The 17,792-nt window shown below is 40.0% G+C and overlaps 1 protein-coding gene across 3 annotated transcripts in view; it reads left to right on the forward strand.

Moving 5' to 3' along the window:
• Positions 1-17,792, forward strand: part of kif26bb (kinesin family member 26Bb) — a 36,041-nt gene that overhangs the window by 15,180 nt on the left and 3,069 nt on the right. The window contains exons 6-13 of one of the 3 annotated variants that reach the window (XM_008398178.2): positions 2,034-2,243; positions 3,008-3,101; positions 6,760-7,031; positions 8,029-8,206; positions 8,476-8,614; positions 9,135-9,291; positions 9,636-12,687; positions 16,611-16,780. In XM_008398178.2, the coding sequence (XP_008396400.1) occupies positions 2,034-2,243; positions 3,008-3,101; positions 6,760-7,031; positions 8,029-8,206; positions 8,476-8,614; positions 9,135-9,291; positions 9,636-12,687; positions 16,611-16,780 (4,272 nt within the window). The remainder of the gene's footprint in view (positions 1-2,033; positions 2,244-3,007; positions 3,102-6,759; positions 7,032-8,028; positions 8,207-8,475; positions 8,615-9,134; positions 9,292-9,635; positions 12,688-16,610; positions 16,781-17,792) is intronic. The other 2 variants (XM_017302025.1, XM_017302026.1) reach the window with 2 other exon arrangements.

Genomic DNA, 17,792 nt, shown 5'->3' on the forward strand with positions numbered 1-17,792 from the left:
ACCTGAATCTGCCTCAAATAGTCTTCCTCACCATAAAATCCAACTGCAAAAGGCTGCCTTGTTACAATGCTATTTAACTTAACATTCTCAAATTCCAATTCCCTATTAAAATCTAATTCCGTTTTAATGGGCGCGTTCTTCTTTTATTTCCAATTTTGACTTCCAATGATTCACTTTGTAATGGTCTCGCTATGGTGTCTTGTACCAAAACTAACCATCTGCCAAACTCCTTTCACACGAGTCAGGATTAATTAGTTCTTCCTTTATTTCAATGTAGAATGGAGTGAAACTGTCAAAACACAAACWACTCAGGATGAGCTCAGAGCAGCTTACAGAAGTGTTTTACATTCAGATACATACATTAGAAGTACAACTGATACAACAGCTACCTCTGAATGCTATGAGCTACCTCTGCAATGCTATATGTAACGACCTGAGAAATCTTAGCAGCCTGCTAGTTAGCAATGATGTAGCACATAATCAAATCGCCCATAGGTATTTCCAAAACTAATTCAATAAACATGTTACTTCTTTTATCATATTTTAACATAAAGGCTCGTTTTGAAGTATAAGCTGCTACTTACAGGCATTGCTTCGAAGAACTCGGCCTGGAATGCGGCATTCATAACAGACGTGTGTGTTCATCTGACCTACCGCTAACAAACAACTGTACTGATTAAATAACATAAAAGTAAAGCAGTTCCCTAAAAGTCCAACAGATGGCAGCAACGCGCCATGCAAAACAAAACACCCACAGTTTACAGGACACACTTCCTGCTAAAGAGCCCCCTGGTGGTTGAAGAAAAATCCACATATAAGCGGCTTATAGTCCGGAAAATACAATATATGATAAAAAAATCTGAATGTTCTCTGGTATTGTTCAGGGGGCCGGAACAAATGTGGAGGCGGGCCGTAGTTTGGGGATCACTGGTCTAGATGTAATGGATATCTATATTTGAACCCAAATGCTTCTCAGAATAAATCATTGACTCCATTCAAATTCAGATACAAAAGTGACCTGAGTCTGATTCAGCACAAAAAATACACAAATAAAATAATGCAGTGTGGGCAGAAAAACAAAGTACAGTGGATGCCCACCTATTCAYAGTTCAGGACAATATTCTCAGATTCACTTGTTTGTGGATTTCTCTGTGGTTTCTAATTCCAAATTATTCATGGAAAATTTGCCATTTACGGATTTCTTTGGAAGACAGCACTGCTTGGAAAGCTGAGATACTTACGTGCAATGTTACTTGACGTTTGCAAAACAGCCAATCCAGGACCACCATTCATTTTACTTGCCGGTGATTGGCTATACCTCCAAGAGCGTGGATAAGGAAAACGATGGTTGATAGCTTCTACAGTAGCGCCGAACATTATTAAAGAATAGTTGGTGTTTGAACTATTAAAATAGGTAGTTATTGATGTCTTTAGTTGTTCCTAACCACTGCAAATACAGGGGGTACACTGTGTCATTCTATTGTCTGTATGTAGGTTTGTTTGTATGTTCACTTCTACAAAAAAATCCAATAACTACTCTTTTCTTAAAGTACAATGCATGATGGATACCTGCAACCATGATGGATAACTGCAACCATAACACGTCCTTATGGAAGACCTTACAAACACACCAAATGTTCAAACATTTGAGATATTTTTGGAAAAACCCACCAGTCTAGTATTTTAAAGATCCACTTAACCTTCCAAAAACCATAGTACAGGAATACTGATACTTACTGTACTTGTGGTTCTTCTGTCATTGGATCTGGACCTTTGAAATTGGGCTGTGGTGAGACAAAACTATCAGACTCTAACAATCTGCAGGGCAGATCAGATGTTTCACAGCTCACTCTTGGACAGATTTTGTAGTTTGGGTAAATTGTCCTGTCTCTGGCACAACATTCTTTTCTTTCTCAATTCAGCTTATTCTCTGTATGTAATCTGAGATTTAACAGGGTAATCATCGCCCTGCAGCCCGGTGTGTACAGCAGTTAATCAGCATGGCTCTCCTTCTCATTCCCTTCCACTCTCAGGTCAAAGTCGTGCTGAGGGTGAGCCGATTGCTGTCAGAGAGCCACGGCCAGCCACCTGTTCTCCGGATCGACCCGTCCAGGAAGAGAGTCACCATCATGGATCCAGTCACCAAACACTTATCCTACAGCACAATGACTCTAGGCAGGGAGATGAGAAGTCCACTGAAGACCTTCAACTTTGATGCAGCTTATTCTCAGGATTCAGGACAGGTTTGGTTCTTCATACTAACAATTATAAGCTGCGTTTCAATTGCAAATGTGTGCAAAACTTTGTCAATATTCTGCTAATGTTGAAAAAACACAATCTTGCAATTGCAGCGTTTGCATTAAATAAGAAACGCGATTAAAATCCCACACGAAGAAGTTTGTTCACGCATTATGTTGTTGAAAACCATTCTGCTCCATGATCCTCCAACTACTTCCTGTAGTTTTCTTCTTCATGGCAACATCTGGTTGTTGGTCATGTGCCTCGTTGATGCGGAAAGTGTTTCCGTCGCAGTTTTGTGAAATCAACCAATCTTGACACGGCTAAAAAAAATTCACTTCATCCTAATATCAAAACTTTTTATGGAAAAACCAGAGATTTTTCAAAATTGACTTTTCCATTAAGCAAACATCTTTGAAATGTAAATTATACGGTTAATGGAAATGCAGCTAGAGACTGGTTGAGTAATTCTGTTTGGATTTTAATGTAACTGCCATTTTGTGCATTTATGCCAGATACAAAAGGCATTCAGAGCACAATTCATTCTTCTGTATATTACCGTACACCCCACTGTGGTTCCCCCCGTCTATCTAATGACCATAAAACTGACACCACTCCCCCCGGTAGGACTCTTCGGCTCGGCTTACACATGTCAAAGCTCACGGGAAAACCCGTGTAAACTCCCCTCCTGCTTCAGATTTTCAGCTGGACTGCGCTCACATTTTCGGTGTTGAGATCAATCGCCCTGTCCTTTGTCCCGTTTGCCCAGGCTGAAGTTTGCACAGGCGTCTTGGCTGACGTCATCCGTTGTGTCCTCAGCGGCAGTGATGGATGCGTTTTGGGCCTAGGATGCGCTGATGTGGGTAAGTCATTGGTCGCAGCGAGAGGTCACAGGTTAAAATCTTAAGCTGGGAGTGCGACGCTGTTATAAATGTTAAAAGCCCCTCTGCACCCTTCCTCCTGCCACTCTTACCATCATTCAATCTTTCCTCTTAACTTAAACTCCATGTCTCCATTGTCTCTGTGTGTCCTTGCGTTAGTCTTGACACATTTCCTCTGCTTTTTTTGTGGATTTCGCTTTTTCCTGAGCCATATTTATGTCATGCCATTTCAGCTATTTGACTCTTTATCATTCAAACTATACATTGACATTTTTCGAATTCTACTCCTTCCATACTCCAAAGGACACTTTTTCTAAGATTGACTGAAAACAAAGTGGGCTGTGATATGTTTCTATTAGGAAGATGGGACCCTGCACTTAGCGCTGCAGCAGGGATTTAATAGATTTTTTTTTTTTTACCACAGACACCAAGATACACACACACACATACACACACATGTGCGGTAAGGACAGAGTCTCCTTGTAACTGCTTTTTCACATGACGCCACCCTCCGTAAATCTGATTGAATTAGTCGGCCGATACGGAGTGCATGTGGCCCGCGGCCAGAGGGATATCAATCTCCTAAACAGAATACCATTCCCCCTGAATAACGGCGGGCAGCTCGGCCTTTAATTGGAGTAAACCAATTCTCTTATCCTCATTCAATTAGACTATGGATAAGACAAGAGAAGGTAAAGCCAGACCCATATCTCACAACGAATGTAGGGCAAAAGTGCAAAAAGAGATGCAACATGTCATCTGTTTGGGGTTTTGTAGGAGGTTCTGGACTTTGGCAAATACACACCGCTGATAAAAAGTATTTGAGCCTAGCTTGGTTTTATTTCTCCAATTTTTTTTTGTCACACAAATGTTTCTAATAAGCAAATAAATTGTAACATCTGACAAAGATAGCCTGGGTGAATGTGAAATGTAGCTTTAAAAATAATTTCTTTATTGAGGAAAAACAAATGGATCCCTACCAATTGCTCCCTAAGAATGATAACTGGTTGTGTCACCTTTGGCAGCAACCAAGTGTTAATTAGCCGGATTTATGTCCAGATTTGGACAGGGCCAGTTTAAAATTCTTATATTTTCATTTAGTTTTGAACAGTTTGTGGTGCTACTGTCCTTTAATCACAGTTTTCAGACAGGAAAAGAGCTGAAAGAGAAGAAAGATATGTAATAAAGCTACTCAGGTCAGGAGTTGTTGAGACCAAACAGCCTTCTTTAATTGATGAGCTGCTCTAGAGCTACAAGTCTCCATAATTTTTAAAAACCATTTAGAGATGGACTTGCATTTGTGCTTTTAATTATTGCCCTTCTGCATACCTAGCTCAAATATTTGCTCATTAGCAGATAGGGCTGTGTAATAATATCGATTTTGCGATATATATTGATATTTTCTTTCCTAGAAAAAAAATCAATATTCATTCGCAAGTATCATAACATCCAACTGTCACCTTGCTCACTCACTGCTTGCTTCGCCGGGAGAGTGATTAGGTCATCAGACTTAGAATGATTCCTTCAAATTAGAGGTGTGCCGATCGATCGGTCACCGATCATAATCGGCCGATTTTCGTGAAAAAGTGCATGATCGGTGATCGGCGATCATTGGCTCTTGTTGCCAATACCGATCACCTGCATCTCATTTCGCAGTCTGCCTGTGCAGCTGGTCTCCTCTTTCCTTCACACTGCGCAAACGCGCAGCAACAAATCCTAAGCGATGTTGAACTATAACGCACTGGGCAAGTTTGCATGTTGCGGCGGAAAATTGAAGCACGTCAAAATGCATCAACACAACGAAGCTAATACGACATAAAAACAATGCCATACTTGACGGAGTTTGGCTACATCGAGGCTCACTGCAGTAAAAAAGACATATGGAGGATCAGATAGCAGGTAAAGCAGCGCACAGCTACAAACACTCACCCGGATTAGCATGACGGTCAGAAAGCTAAACAAATAACCTGCAAAATAATTTAAGTCTTCGAGCTGCGATGTAAGACGCTGGTCCTGCTCTCGCTGTTGAACCGCTGCTACGCGCTACAGGTAGTAATATTTCACAGACGGAGCGCCGCTTCTGCTCCACCTGGTAGTGACTCTCACACTGAACCTCTGTTTAAAGCTGCAGCATCTAACCTAAAAAATACATTTTACATACGTATAAAAACTTTCACTGTCCTAACATAAGACAGATAATCTCTAAAAAAAATAATCGATCTCCTCCCTGCTCTGCATAATTACTCCGCTCAGTCAGAAACAGCCACTCAGAACTAGCAGTAATCAGCTAGCCACCATGCTATCAGGAAGTTTTCATTCAGTACCTGTGGATTGTTTATTGTAATGGAACCTGTATTTGCCATTGAATGTTAAGTTTTATACTTGAATTTTTTTGGCAATGTTGAGAGGTTTTATTTTGGCTCTTTGCATTATTTAGCCTCTTCAGAGCCTTCATATGTTATCAGTCTGTTAAAGGTAGTATTACCGATAGTACAATTTGCAGAATGCTTGTTTTGTTTAGTTTTCTTCTTGGAAAAAGTTATTAAAAACAAGTTTTTGTCTAAATTAAGGTGAATTCATGGTTTATTTTTCCACATAATGTAATCGGTAATGTTTATGATAAAAAAAAATAAAAAAAATTATGTGATCAGTATCGGTGATCGGTATCGGTGATCGGCCCTCATGGGTGATCTGTATCGGTATCGGCAGGAAAAAACCTGATTGGCACATTTCTACTTCAAATGTTAAGTGTCAAGGTTAAAAAGGTATTATTTACTTTACAAATGCATGTAAGCTACAGTTTGTACTGTTTCAATTAAAAGAAACATGTTTTCTCATCACTTCTTTAATTCATTTTGTCCAGCTGTCGACTTTAAGTCTGTGTCCATGTCCAACCAGAGCCAGGTATTTTGTAGTTGGTGCTTTTAATCAGTTTTCAGTTAAATTAATTCAATCCAACTCTATAACAGTCACAAAATGTCACCAAAATCACTCTGTCCCTCTAAAATCTTTCAGAAAATTGCAAAAGTGTATTGTATTGTATTGTAAGTGTATATAAATTGTATCGTTTGCTAAATATCGCAATATATATCGTATTGTGAGAAGAATATTGTGTATCGTATCGTATCGTGAGATTATCGTATCACTACAGCCTTATTAGTAGACCTCTGTAGAGCTTGACTGAGTAAGTGAACGAAGCCATTCAGTCCGTGTGGTCCACGCTTCCAAACATTGAGCAATTAAAGTCGCAGCAAGATGAAAGTTTAAGACATTTTATTCTCTCTGGGTGCTGAAGCTTCCTCCGAATCTAAAAGCATGACTGTATGGTCAATTGGTCTTTCTAAATTGTCCTTGGGTATAAGTGTGTGCGTATATAGTTGTGACCTGTGATTGACTGGTGTCAGTCTGTCCAGGGTTGCTCAATTACAGCTGGAGATACCATCTCCCCTGCAACCGTTTAGACATGGGATGGATGGAAAAAATATAAAAAGCTCTAAAGATCAGCACATAAAGAACCTATGGGCAGAAAATGATTACTGATATTAAAAGAGATGTGACGATTCATCATATCAAGTAACATTTTCATGTTTTGGCGCGACGCTTGCAAACACTCATCCGCCTGCTGTATTGTATTCTTCAGCGTCTTGGTCCAGCATGGTGGGAAGCAGTGACAACCTGCAGAAGCTCGGCCTGATTCCCTGTGCCATCTCCTGGCTGTACAGCGCCATCGAGCGGCGCAGGGAGAAGACCTGGACCGAGCTGACGGTGTCTGTGTCGGCCGTGGAGCTGTGCTGCGGCGAAGAGGACACCCTCAGAGACCTGCTGGGGGAGGTGGTCCCCTCGCCGAGCAGCGTGCAGGGCAGCCCGAAGGCCCACGTTAGAGTCACCGAGGACCCAGTCAACGGAATACAGGTATGAGGACGTTTTGTGATTTGTGAGGGAAAATACGCTTTACAGGTTGAAGAAAATCAAATTCAGTCCTTTTAAGAAACACATTTTTTATCCAAATGACTTGTTACAATCCAATCAATCATAGTAAATGAGGTTAAATCCAGCCACCAGAGAGTTGTGAGGGTGTAGCTAACTGGTAATGCAACGGCTTCTTTTTGGCTCAGGTTTGTTGGCAATGCATCAAATACTCCATTTAAAGAATTAGAATCCAACGGAGAGCTATTTTACAGTTCCTGTAACTGCTTGAAACGAGAAGCTGTATCATGTTTACATCATAATAAGATTTATTACCAAGCCAATAATGTCATTTTAGTGTATTTATGCGAAACAAATAAATTTTGATAGAAACATTTTTTAGTTTGATTTTATATTTTTTACTTTCTCTACATAATGAAATAAATATGTAATACAATTTGGGATTCCTTTTGTCATGGTAATAAAACTCTGGATGGGATATTAAATCTTAATTGCTACATTATCATCATCCAATATGGCTGCTTAATGGCAAGAATTTCAGGGTTCAAACCTCAGTTTATGCCAAATAGATGCTTCATCAATATCTGATTCTGTGATTAGATTTCAATTTTTTTAGCATCTATGGTTTTGAGGTTTGCATCACTAATTTATTGGCTTTATTTGATAATTAGGTTATTGGTCTCCAGTAAATAGAACTTTAATTGTTAATTCACTTATCAACAACAGATTGCTTTCCAAACTGAACAAGCCTGGTATGGAAAGAAATAAATGACACAAAAAATAAATAATGAAAAATCAGTTAGCATAAGCAGCTAGCGTCATCTGAACATTTAATTCTGAACATTTCTGCCAGCTTCTAGATCAAAGCTTTACCACACCTGAGCACTGCCAATAGTAACATAGATATGATAGCGACAATGCTGGCATGCGTCCAACACATGTACAAGCTAAATGCTAACGCTATTTTCTGCTGTCTCTCTAGCTACGTAACCACAACCGTGTGAAGGCCCCCACAGCAGAGCGAGCCGCCTCTCTCCTGGACGCAGCCATGGCAGCGCGGCGACACACCGACTTTATTACATACCTGTGTCACAGCTCCATAATGTTCTTCACCCTTTACGTCCAGCCACCTCGTACTGAGAGCAGCACCATTGGAAAAGGTTTTCATGGAATTTCTTTCTTCCAGCTTTTTTTTCCTGGTGAATTACAGTAGAGCTACCATGCTTATCTTACATTTCCAACTTGGAACCCAAAAATTCCTGACATTAGAGTTAAAATCAGAATGCAGCATGAACTGCTTTATGCATTTTACAATATATTATTTTCCATGTTTAGTTTAAAACTTAGTACTTCCAATACTTAGTTATGTAATTTATAATGGTTTCATTTACGCAAAATACCTCTTTTTCTATTTGATTTCCATTCCCAGGTTCACGGGGAACCACTAAGTTGACCATGATTGATGTCTGCAGTGGGATGAGGGGCGTGAGCAAAAACAAGCTTCCTCATTCTGACTTGGGCTCCATTGTCCTGGCTCTCTTAAGCGGAAATAAAACCATCCCCAGCAAGTAAGAGTTTATATGCACGCTGACATTGGTGTAAACATTTGTAAAATATATGTCTCTAAAGTCAACTGTGTTACTGCCTAACTAATCTTTCACAAAATGTATGCCTGGAATATATTCATATCCCAAAATGATTCACACAACTGGGAAATTTAGTATTAAGTATTTTTTTAACTTCACCAACATGTTTCTTTTCACTAATACAATGAAATGCTATAGACTTGTTGGCTATGCTAGTGGCAACATCTCAAAGCAGATTTTAATGAATACTGAATAGTTGTAGATTCCAAGGATGTGGAACAAAAGGGATGCAAGGTAAATAGAAAAATATATTTAGGGCAATGTTATTTTTTGGGAAAAGCCTGTGTCACTCCCAATCATAAAAACAAGCTCTTAATTGAATAAAATAACTTTAAATCCAAATCTACCAGCGATGTGGGTAATTTCAGGTACATTTATACAATTGCAGAACAGCTGGATGTCTGAAGTTATTATCTGAATATATGAATATGTATTTGCTCAGGTCCAGTAAGTTAGCGATGCTCCTTCGGGAATCCATGCCTTCAAATTGCCACATTGCTGTGATTGGTCAAGTTGCTGACTCATTAGCACATCTTCAAGAGTCCTTCGCTACCATTCAGCTGGCTTCTCGCATTCGCAGGACACAGAAGAAGACAAAGGTACAACACAATACCTAATTACTCCCATCTAATTGATCTAGTAGAAGTCTCAAATTGTCAGTCTTTGTGTTGGTTATATTAACATTATATGTGGCTACAAGCAAGTTTTACATCACCATGTATTTAGAAATTTGTAGTGTTGGGTGAAACAACCAAAGCTACTAAATGCATAAAATGGTGAAAAGCCAAAATAAGCAGCACCTATTTTCTGTTTTTCAGAAATAGAACAGCATGAACAATTAATCACTGAGTTTTCGATCACCCTTAGCCATATTGTGTTATTATTGTGTCTACTGTACTGCAAAGTCTGTTTGAACCAACAACATATTTTATCTGTCTTACAGCAGTCAACATCATGTTCTCCTTGTGGACGGAGTTTGACCAAAGATAAAAAAGGTCCTCGTTCTTTGGCCCTGCGAGCATTCCACTCCACAGAAGAGGTAGACATGGACTTCCCATCTTTCCGGCTACGTGGTGAGCTGTATCGCTCCAGCAGTGACCAGTCCTGTGACACCGTCATCCAGATAAATTCTGACGGCTCGGTCCACTCCAAGACAGTCCCAATGCTGGCGCAACCCGAGTTTGTGCCGATCATACCTTCTCTGCATCCTAACAAGTCCGACTTGGATGACCCAGAGTTCACAGCACTTCTCCAGGAACTTTTGCTAATTCCTCAGTTGCACGGAGAAAAAAAGACAGAGGAAACTGCACAGGGGAACATTGAAGGACTGAGAGCAGAAGGGAAACCACCGGAGAGAGACTGTCTTAAGTGTGACACCTTTGCTGAACTTCAAGAACGTCTGGGTTGTATCGATGGAAGTGAGGTAACAATGGAAGTCCTCAAGTCCTCCTTGAAAGGTGCTACTCTAAAGAATATTTTAGCCAAAACACAACCCCAGAAAGAAGCATCCAAAGCCCCACATACATTGTTGAATGTGGGTAAAGGCTGTACTCAGGCGTCTTTTGGGGAAAAGCAGACAGATGGTGCTGTCCCGACAGACAGTTTTCAGAGGGAGGATTCAGGTTTATTTGACTGTGAGGAGTGCAGTGCAAACAGCTCCAGTGAAGAACTGATGAATCAAGCTCTGGGACTTAGCATGACATGCCCATCTGAGCTTCCTAAAACGAGAGCAGTTAAGTCAGGTAACAATGTCCTATCCAAATGTCTTGAAGCAAATTCCCATAGCAAGCCTGCTGCCAGTTTATCTGAACACCCACCACCGGAGAACCATGAAGCTGCAAATTGGTTCAAACCAGATAAACGCGCTTCACCCATCGGTAAAAGCTCTCCCATATCTCCTTCGTCCTCTTGCTCCTCTTCACACTCTATGGCTAAAAGCGTTGTGATCGGGGATCACAGCTCAAAGGACAGTAAGGAAATGAAGGCCACCATTACAGTGACAGTTCAACAGCCGTTGGACAAAATGGGTCAAGACGAACTGGTCTTCTCTATGGTAGAGGAGGTGACCATCAGTGGAGCATACAACAGCGGGAACGCAGGTGGGAACATTATTTGTTTCAGAGAGCCTGCACAGTCACAAGAACATGGTCAAACCTCTGCTAGCGCCCAACCTATCAGAATCATTGGTGACGTCAGTGATGACTGTTCAGCTTCAGCACCCCCTGCTGATCAGTCTGCAAACACAGACCAATGCAATGAAAAGGCTCAAAATCATTTCAAAAGAGAAATTAGGTTCTTGCCTTCATTTATTAACCCTATGTTGATGAATATGGACTGTGATTTAGATTATGCGAAAGAAGAGAAAAGTACTCCTGAAACCTCTAAAGATATCAACTCAGCTTCTGAACTCAAAAGAAAAAACACCAGAAGTGCAGAGGACAAAAATGTAGATAAGCAGACTCAAAGTTGTGCTTCTGAGATTCATCATCTTAAGAAGCCTGATAGAACAAGTAGTCTAACTTCCTTCAACCAACCGGTCTCAGAAGATAAAGATATCTGCAAAAAAGCTTTGGAGAACAAAATGTGTGAAAAGAGACTTGAAAGTACAGATAAAGGCCACCCTCGAGATTGCAAGCATGTTTATTCCACACACAGTCAGAAGGTCTCAGAGGGGGTAGACGCTGCTTGCAGACAAGTTGGAAGCAACCACATGAGAACTGGTGTTGCACCTGGTTGCTATGAAACCATACCCGTTTCCTTTTTGTCAGGTAGCCTGCCGAGAGCCTGGCAAAATCCCAGCCACAGAGAGAACCCCTCAAGGGGGGTGACATCATCTACTCCATGTAGCCCAGGGGAAACTCTGGAGAGAAGGCACAGCAGACGGCAGTCTACTGAAAACCACAGCCTCCACACCTCCTCTCCACAAAAATACATCCCAGAGGTCAAACAAGATTCAGCGTGTGCCCTCAGAAAGGGAAATGAATCTCTTTTTACCCCAAACCCCACAAGGAAACATGACAATTCGAGTAGCAGGTATAGGCCTCCTGCCGATAACAGCAGTAGGCTTTTTAATACCAAACTGGAGCAGCTGGCTAGAAGGACTAATTCCCTTGGAAGAATCCCAAGAGACTTCCCAACCATGGAAAGAGGCAGGAGTAACACTTCTATGAGTTCCAAGGAAACCTCCAAGGGAAGCAATCAAGCTAGTTGTAAAGGAAGTCATAAAGAAAACTATGAAGGAGATTGTACCTTTCCAAGGGCCAATAGGAGCCCTAGGAGAAATCCACGTTCTGACCATAGTCATTACTTCTTTCACACAGAAAATCCTCCGTCTCAGTCTGCCAAGCATTCTCATTCCAAGCTTTCTGCTGTTGGAAAACTCAAGATCGCAACTCCCAAAGTTCGTCGGCAGTCTTCCCCCAGCATCAAGACTCTAAACATGTCCCACAAAAGTCTGCAACATTCCAGCCGCAGTGCCAGTCTGTCACCAGACAGTAAAATGGTTAGCTTTGAGCGAACGTCCTCATTTTTTCCCTCTTCCCCACCACGGTCTCATCGTTCCATCAGTCGAACTCCAAGCCAGAGCTCCACATGCTCGTCTACAAAATCCGCCATTCAGGGAATCATCAATGGCCGAATCACGGACCTTCTTAAGGAAAGGTCCTCCAGTCCCTCCTCATGCGGACCGGATCAGATGTCCCCTCTTCCCTCGCCGTACAGCCAGGTGACTGCTCCTCGTTCACCGGACCATTTAAGCGGGCACGCGAGCGACACCACTAGTGTGTTGAGTGGAGATTTGCCACCAGCCATGGGGAAGACGTCCCTGCATTTTTCTAACCGGAGCAGCCTGGTTAGCAGTGGGTATGACAGCTTAGTAAGAGACAGCGAAGCCACAGGAAGCAGCACATCAAACAGAGATTCTGTCAGCGACAGGAGTGGATCTCTGCTCAGTGTGACGCGCAGCAGCCGATCATCACGAAGGAGAGGAAACACAGGTAAGACCCCTGTAGTAAAATTTTTTTAAAACCTGACTCATGCTCTCTTTAGGAACCCATTTGCACTTTAAGACCCTGACAACATTACTCCAAATATTTTCTTAGATGTTTCTAACTATCCAAACAGGCTGCTAAATTAAAACAGAAATGCTGAAGTACCCATGTCTTACCAGTAGATGAATAAAATCAACATTAATACTATGAAAATTTCAGAAAAACATTTTTGACATGGCTAAAGGTAGTGCTAGGCTTTAGATTGTTACAGAATTATAGGTTGTGTTTTGTTTTACAGCATTTAAGAGTTATGTGCTGTGTTTAAAAATATTTAATATGGCAATGACGTTATTGTTAAGGCAAAGAATGACTTTAAAAAGTTGAAGCGAAGATGAAATTTGATCATTTCTGATAGGTATTTTCCTAGAACCTACATAAAAGAACCACAGACAACGTATATGAATTTATGACTAAACTTCTGCAAGCAAAAGGAGAAGACTCTGTCAACTKCTTCTCAGAGCTGTTCACAGAGCGTTCTGCTTCTCTTTGGATACAGCTTGTCTTTTATTCTCAAACTTCAAAGAGGGAGGATAGGCAAGATAGACAGCAGAGGAAAAACAGCAAAGGTCGTAAAACATTTTACCTAAACAAAGCAAAGGTCGTAAAACAATTTAACATCTGGCCCCTGATCTGAGCCCGGTTCAAATCTCGGTCAAACTGTTTCACATGAAGATAACAGGCAGCTGTGACTTCCAGGTCAGTTCACACATACAGTTTAAACAAGAGAACACTTTAAMCTGAATATGAACTAAAGTAACAACAAAATGATAATACCAAAAAATCTCTATCAATTTCCTCTCAGGAACCAACTTTTTCATCTTGTGTTTGAACTGAAATGGAATCGTAGTTTCAACTATGGAGGACCAAAACTGACATAATAAAAAATAAAAGAATAAATATATAAATAAAAGAATAAATGTATAAACAAAAGAATAAATATATATTTTGATAAGAAATAAAAGCATAAATATATTTTTGATAAGAAATAAAAGCATAAATATATATTTAGTTTTTCCTTTTCCTTACACGTGAGTTTCCGTCCAGTAATGTATATATTTTCTTGTTCATTTCCCCTAAACATTTCTTACTATGTCAGTTTTGGTCCTCCAAAAATATATTTATGCTTTTATTTCTTATCAATATATATATATATATATTTATTCTTTTATTTATAGATTTATTCTTTTATTTATATATTTATTATTTTATTTTTTTATTACGTCGGTTTTGGTCCTCCATATTCAACACCTTTCTACGTGTTGAAAAGGTGGCAACGTTGCTATTTCTAGCAAGGCTGCAAGAAATATATTTCTTTTGTTGTTTTGAGATGACAATCTGTAACAAAGACTAATATTTTCACTGTAGTTAATTTCAAAAATAGTTTTTTAATTTAACTTCATCATCCTGAAGCTTGTGAAAACATGAACCGATGAACAGAAAAAGAATGGAAAAAATGAAAAGGTTTATTTTTTTCTCCCCTAAATTTACAAACTAAATGTTCTTTTTTGAATAAATGTGATTTATAAAAAGTACAAGCCACCACAAAATATTTCTACATGAAACTCAGTTCCAGCCAGAACAGCTCTGGTTTGTAATCTGGCTACATAACATATTTATGTGACATTAATTAGACATGACACACAGCTGTAAAGGCCTAGTTTCTTAAAGGCCTCAATGTCTAATTGTGTATGACATGACATCATTAATATATGAAGCCGGTGATGGCCTTTACTAATGGAAGCATAAACGCAGAAACTTAAGTGTGTTTGGCTGGTAAAGTAAATTAGAAAGTTGGGTGTGTGCAGTTACACTCAGACTTGGTGAAGGAAATATACTATAAGCTGGTAAAGATGATTAGAGGAAAAGAAAAGGATTAAAAGCACTTTTTTTTAATTAGAAAAATTCCATTTTAACATAGGAACATAAACATCATATACTGTATTTACAGCCTGTTATTCCTCTTTCGCTCAAATTAATTCACATTTCTTGAACTTGTCCACACTTTGACACATTTCAACCACAAAATTGATTTGGTTGAAATGTGTCATTGAACATTGATAGACCAACACAAAGTCATACATAATCCAGTAAGACATTTATACATGGTTTTAAAAAGGAAACTGCTGATGGATTGGATGGAGCATGACTGTGCATCAGTTTTCTTGTCTTGACAGAGATTCTCAATTACATTTGTTTGAACTTTGACTAGGCCATTCCACCTCATACATATGCTTTGATTTTTTTACTGCTCCCTTGTAGCTCTGTTTTTATATTCAATGTTTTTGTCCTGCTGAGATGTGAACCTCTGACCCTGTCTGTTCTGTTTTTTTTTTAGGATTTCTCCTCATTTAGTCCAATGTTCGTCTTAAACCTGCCTTGATTGCCTTTCCTTACTGAAGCTATTGCCTGTTGCTAGAAATATGTTTTAAGTGGGAATGTTGGGGAATGTTTGATTTTGCATGTGTGGGTTTTTTTTAATTATTATTTTTACTTTCCTCTGACCAGATCACGTTGTTCCACACTTGACGTTACGTCTACATGGCTTGTAGAAGACATTAGAAGGCATATGAAAAATGTCCTTTTAACAAAACTAACAATTTAAGAAGTACTACTACTGAGAAGAATGGTCCAGTCAGAGTGATCAGAATCAGGTTATGCACTATATATGACTCATATGGGCGCCATACATGAGGGGCACCAAAGTGGAAAAATGGTTTCTATTTGGCATGTTCTGTGTTTAAAGACTGTTTGTGCGCGTGTGAATGATCAATAACAGAGCCGTGATTGTTTCATTTGAACCGTGTTATCTGATGAGGGGCAGGCTCTTGTTATTTGCCTGCATACGCCTCAGAAAGTACATTGCTGCACCCTTGTTTATAGCCCAATATTGTGTGCACTAACAAGTTGTGTCTCGTTTCACTTGAGTTCAGAACGCAAACGTTAAAGCTGCAGTATGTATAGTAACTTATAAAAAATATCTGTTAAAACTGTCACCATGACGTGGCAGTTTGAGCTACCACTGTCATCTGAAGAGATGAACTGCTCCCGACCAAAAACGGCCAATCAGAGCCAGAGGGCGGGTCTGAGCGCTGTCAATCAACCTCCTGTTCGCTGCTAAATATGTCGATGGTGGAGAAACTACTCACCGTTCCAGGAAAACCGCTTTTCCACTTTTATCGATGACCATGCTAACTAGCCTTAGCATGCATTCATGAGAGGCTGTGCTAGCTGCAGTGTAACAGAGAGCAAGGGGGGAAGAAAGAGTGAAGGATGACCAACGCCACGTGGAGGGTGATTGACAGCAAAAAGACCCGCCTCCTGACTCTGATTGGTTGTTTCTAGTTAGCAGTGGGAGAATGCAGAGGAGCTTGATGTTTTTATTTCAGATATATGTCTCATATTACACTGTCATGACATAGTGACAGTTTCAGCAAATATGTAAAAAAAAAAAAAAAGTATAATAGTTACATACTGCAGCTTTAAAAATTGGTGAGGCCTTCACAAAAGAGCTGGATTTATACTGAGATTAAATTATACACAGATTGACTTGATTTACTTATTGTTAGACTTTTTGAAGGCAACTGGCTGCACTGAATTTTACACGTTTAATTGAAAATGAGGATAAATACAAAAATTCCACATTTGCCAAACTTTTATTTGCAAAAGAAACGTTAAAGCCATGAATACTTTTCCTTCCACTTCATAATTACTCCCTGCTTTGTGTTGGTCTGTCACATAAGATGTTAACAATCGTAAAACGAAGCGACTCAGTGGTAGCTATAATATGTATCAATAGTCACGACTGTGTGTGAAAAGGAGAAAAACGTGGTGGGAAAGCAGCTCTTCACCGCGCTTCTGCTCCCTCTCAGGTTCCTACCAGCGCCGTCCGTCCCACGACTCCGCCCTGCCCCTGAAACGGTCGGCTAGCGGTCTGGGCTCCCACTGGATAGAGCGGGAAATACCGGAGGCGTACGAGATCAAGGTTTATGAGATCGACAATGTGCACAGGATGCAGAAAAGAGCAGGTGCTGACAAACAGGTGCAGGTTTCATTTTCAGTTTTTTTTTCTTTTTTAAATTTTTGCCTTTGGAGGTTAATGGCAACCAGCACGGAAGAATTTGCGTTTTTTCTTCTTTTTTTATGTGTAAACACATAAAGTAGCCATTTTGATAAATAATGCATATAATTTTTTTTACCATTGAAAAAAAAAGAACTAACCTTGCCATAAAATCAAATAAATGCTTAAAAATGTAAGGAAAGTGGGAACAAACACACCCCTCGCTGCTAGTTGTTAGCGTGAATGAAATTTAAACAGATTGTTGCTGCGCTTGGTAAGGTGAGCCTGGATAAACAGCTAAAATGTGCCTAGAAGCAGAAAAGCGGTGCATGCGGTGACGTTATGTCCCAGATGACGGCGGGTCAGGCCTCCTGAGACTCTGGCCTGTCTCCGCCAGTCTCAGACACGGCCAACTTTAATACAATTTTAATGAGCACATGGGGGAAACTGGGTCAATGCCCCACAACCGAGAGAACAAAGAGTCACTCTGGAAGCAAAGACAACTGCAGACTGCAGGTAATCCTTCCTCAAGGAGAATCACTTAACTGTATAGTTTTACTCACTGCTTCGCTGTCGCAGATTGATACAAAAGACTTCATACCTCTTGACCCTTTTTCACATTTTGTCTTGCAGCAATCCCAAACTTCAACATACATTATTTCATGTGTTAGACCAACACAAAGTAGGGTATAATTGCATAAGCAAAGGAAAAGGATGCATGGCTTTCAAAATGTTTCACAAGTGAAAATCTGAAAAGTGTGACAGCTTTTGCAATTTATTTTTGAACTGAATTGAATACTTTGTAGAATCAGCCAGTGTTACGTCTCTACGACATTTGTACATCTAGAAAGTAGCTGAAGCTCTTCAGATCAGATGGAAAGTCTTTGTGATAATCAAATTTTAAAGTGTGGTCCAAGAGTCCATTCCTCTATTATTTTCTGCTCATTCAAGATTTCCATTGCCGGGGCAACAGGTCCAGGGATATCTGCAGGAT

This window comes from Poecilia reticulata, linkage group LG21 (assembly GCF_000633615.1).
Source record: "Poecilia reticulata strain Guanapo linkage group LG21, Guppy_female_1.0+MT, whole genome shotgun sequence".
Classification (NCBI taxonomy): domain Eukaryota; kingdom Metazoa; phylum Chordata; class Actinopteri; order Cyprinodontiformes; family Poeciliidae; genus Poecilia; species Poecilia reticulata.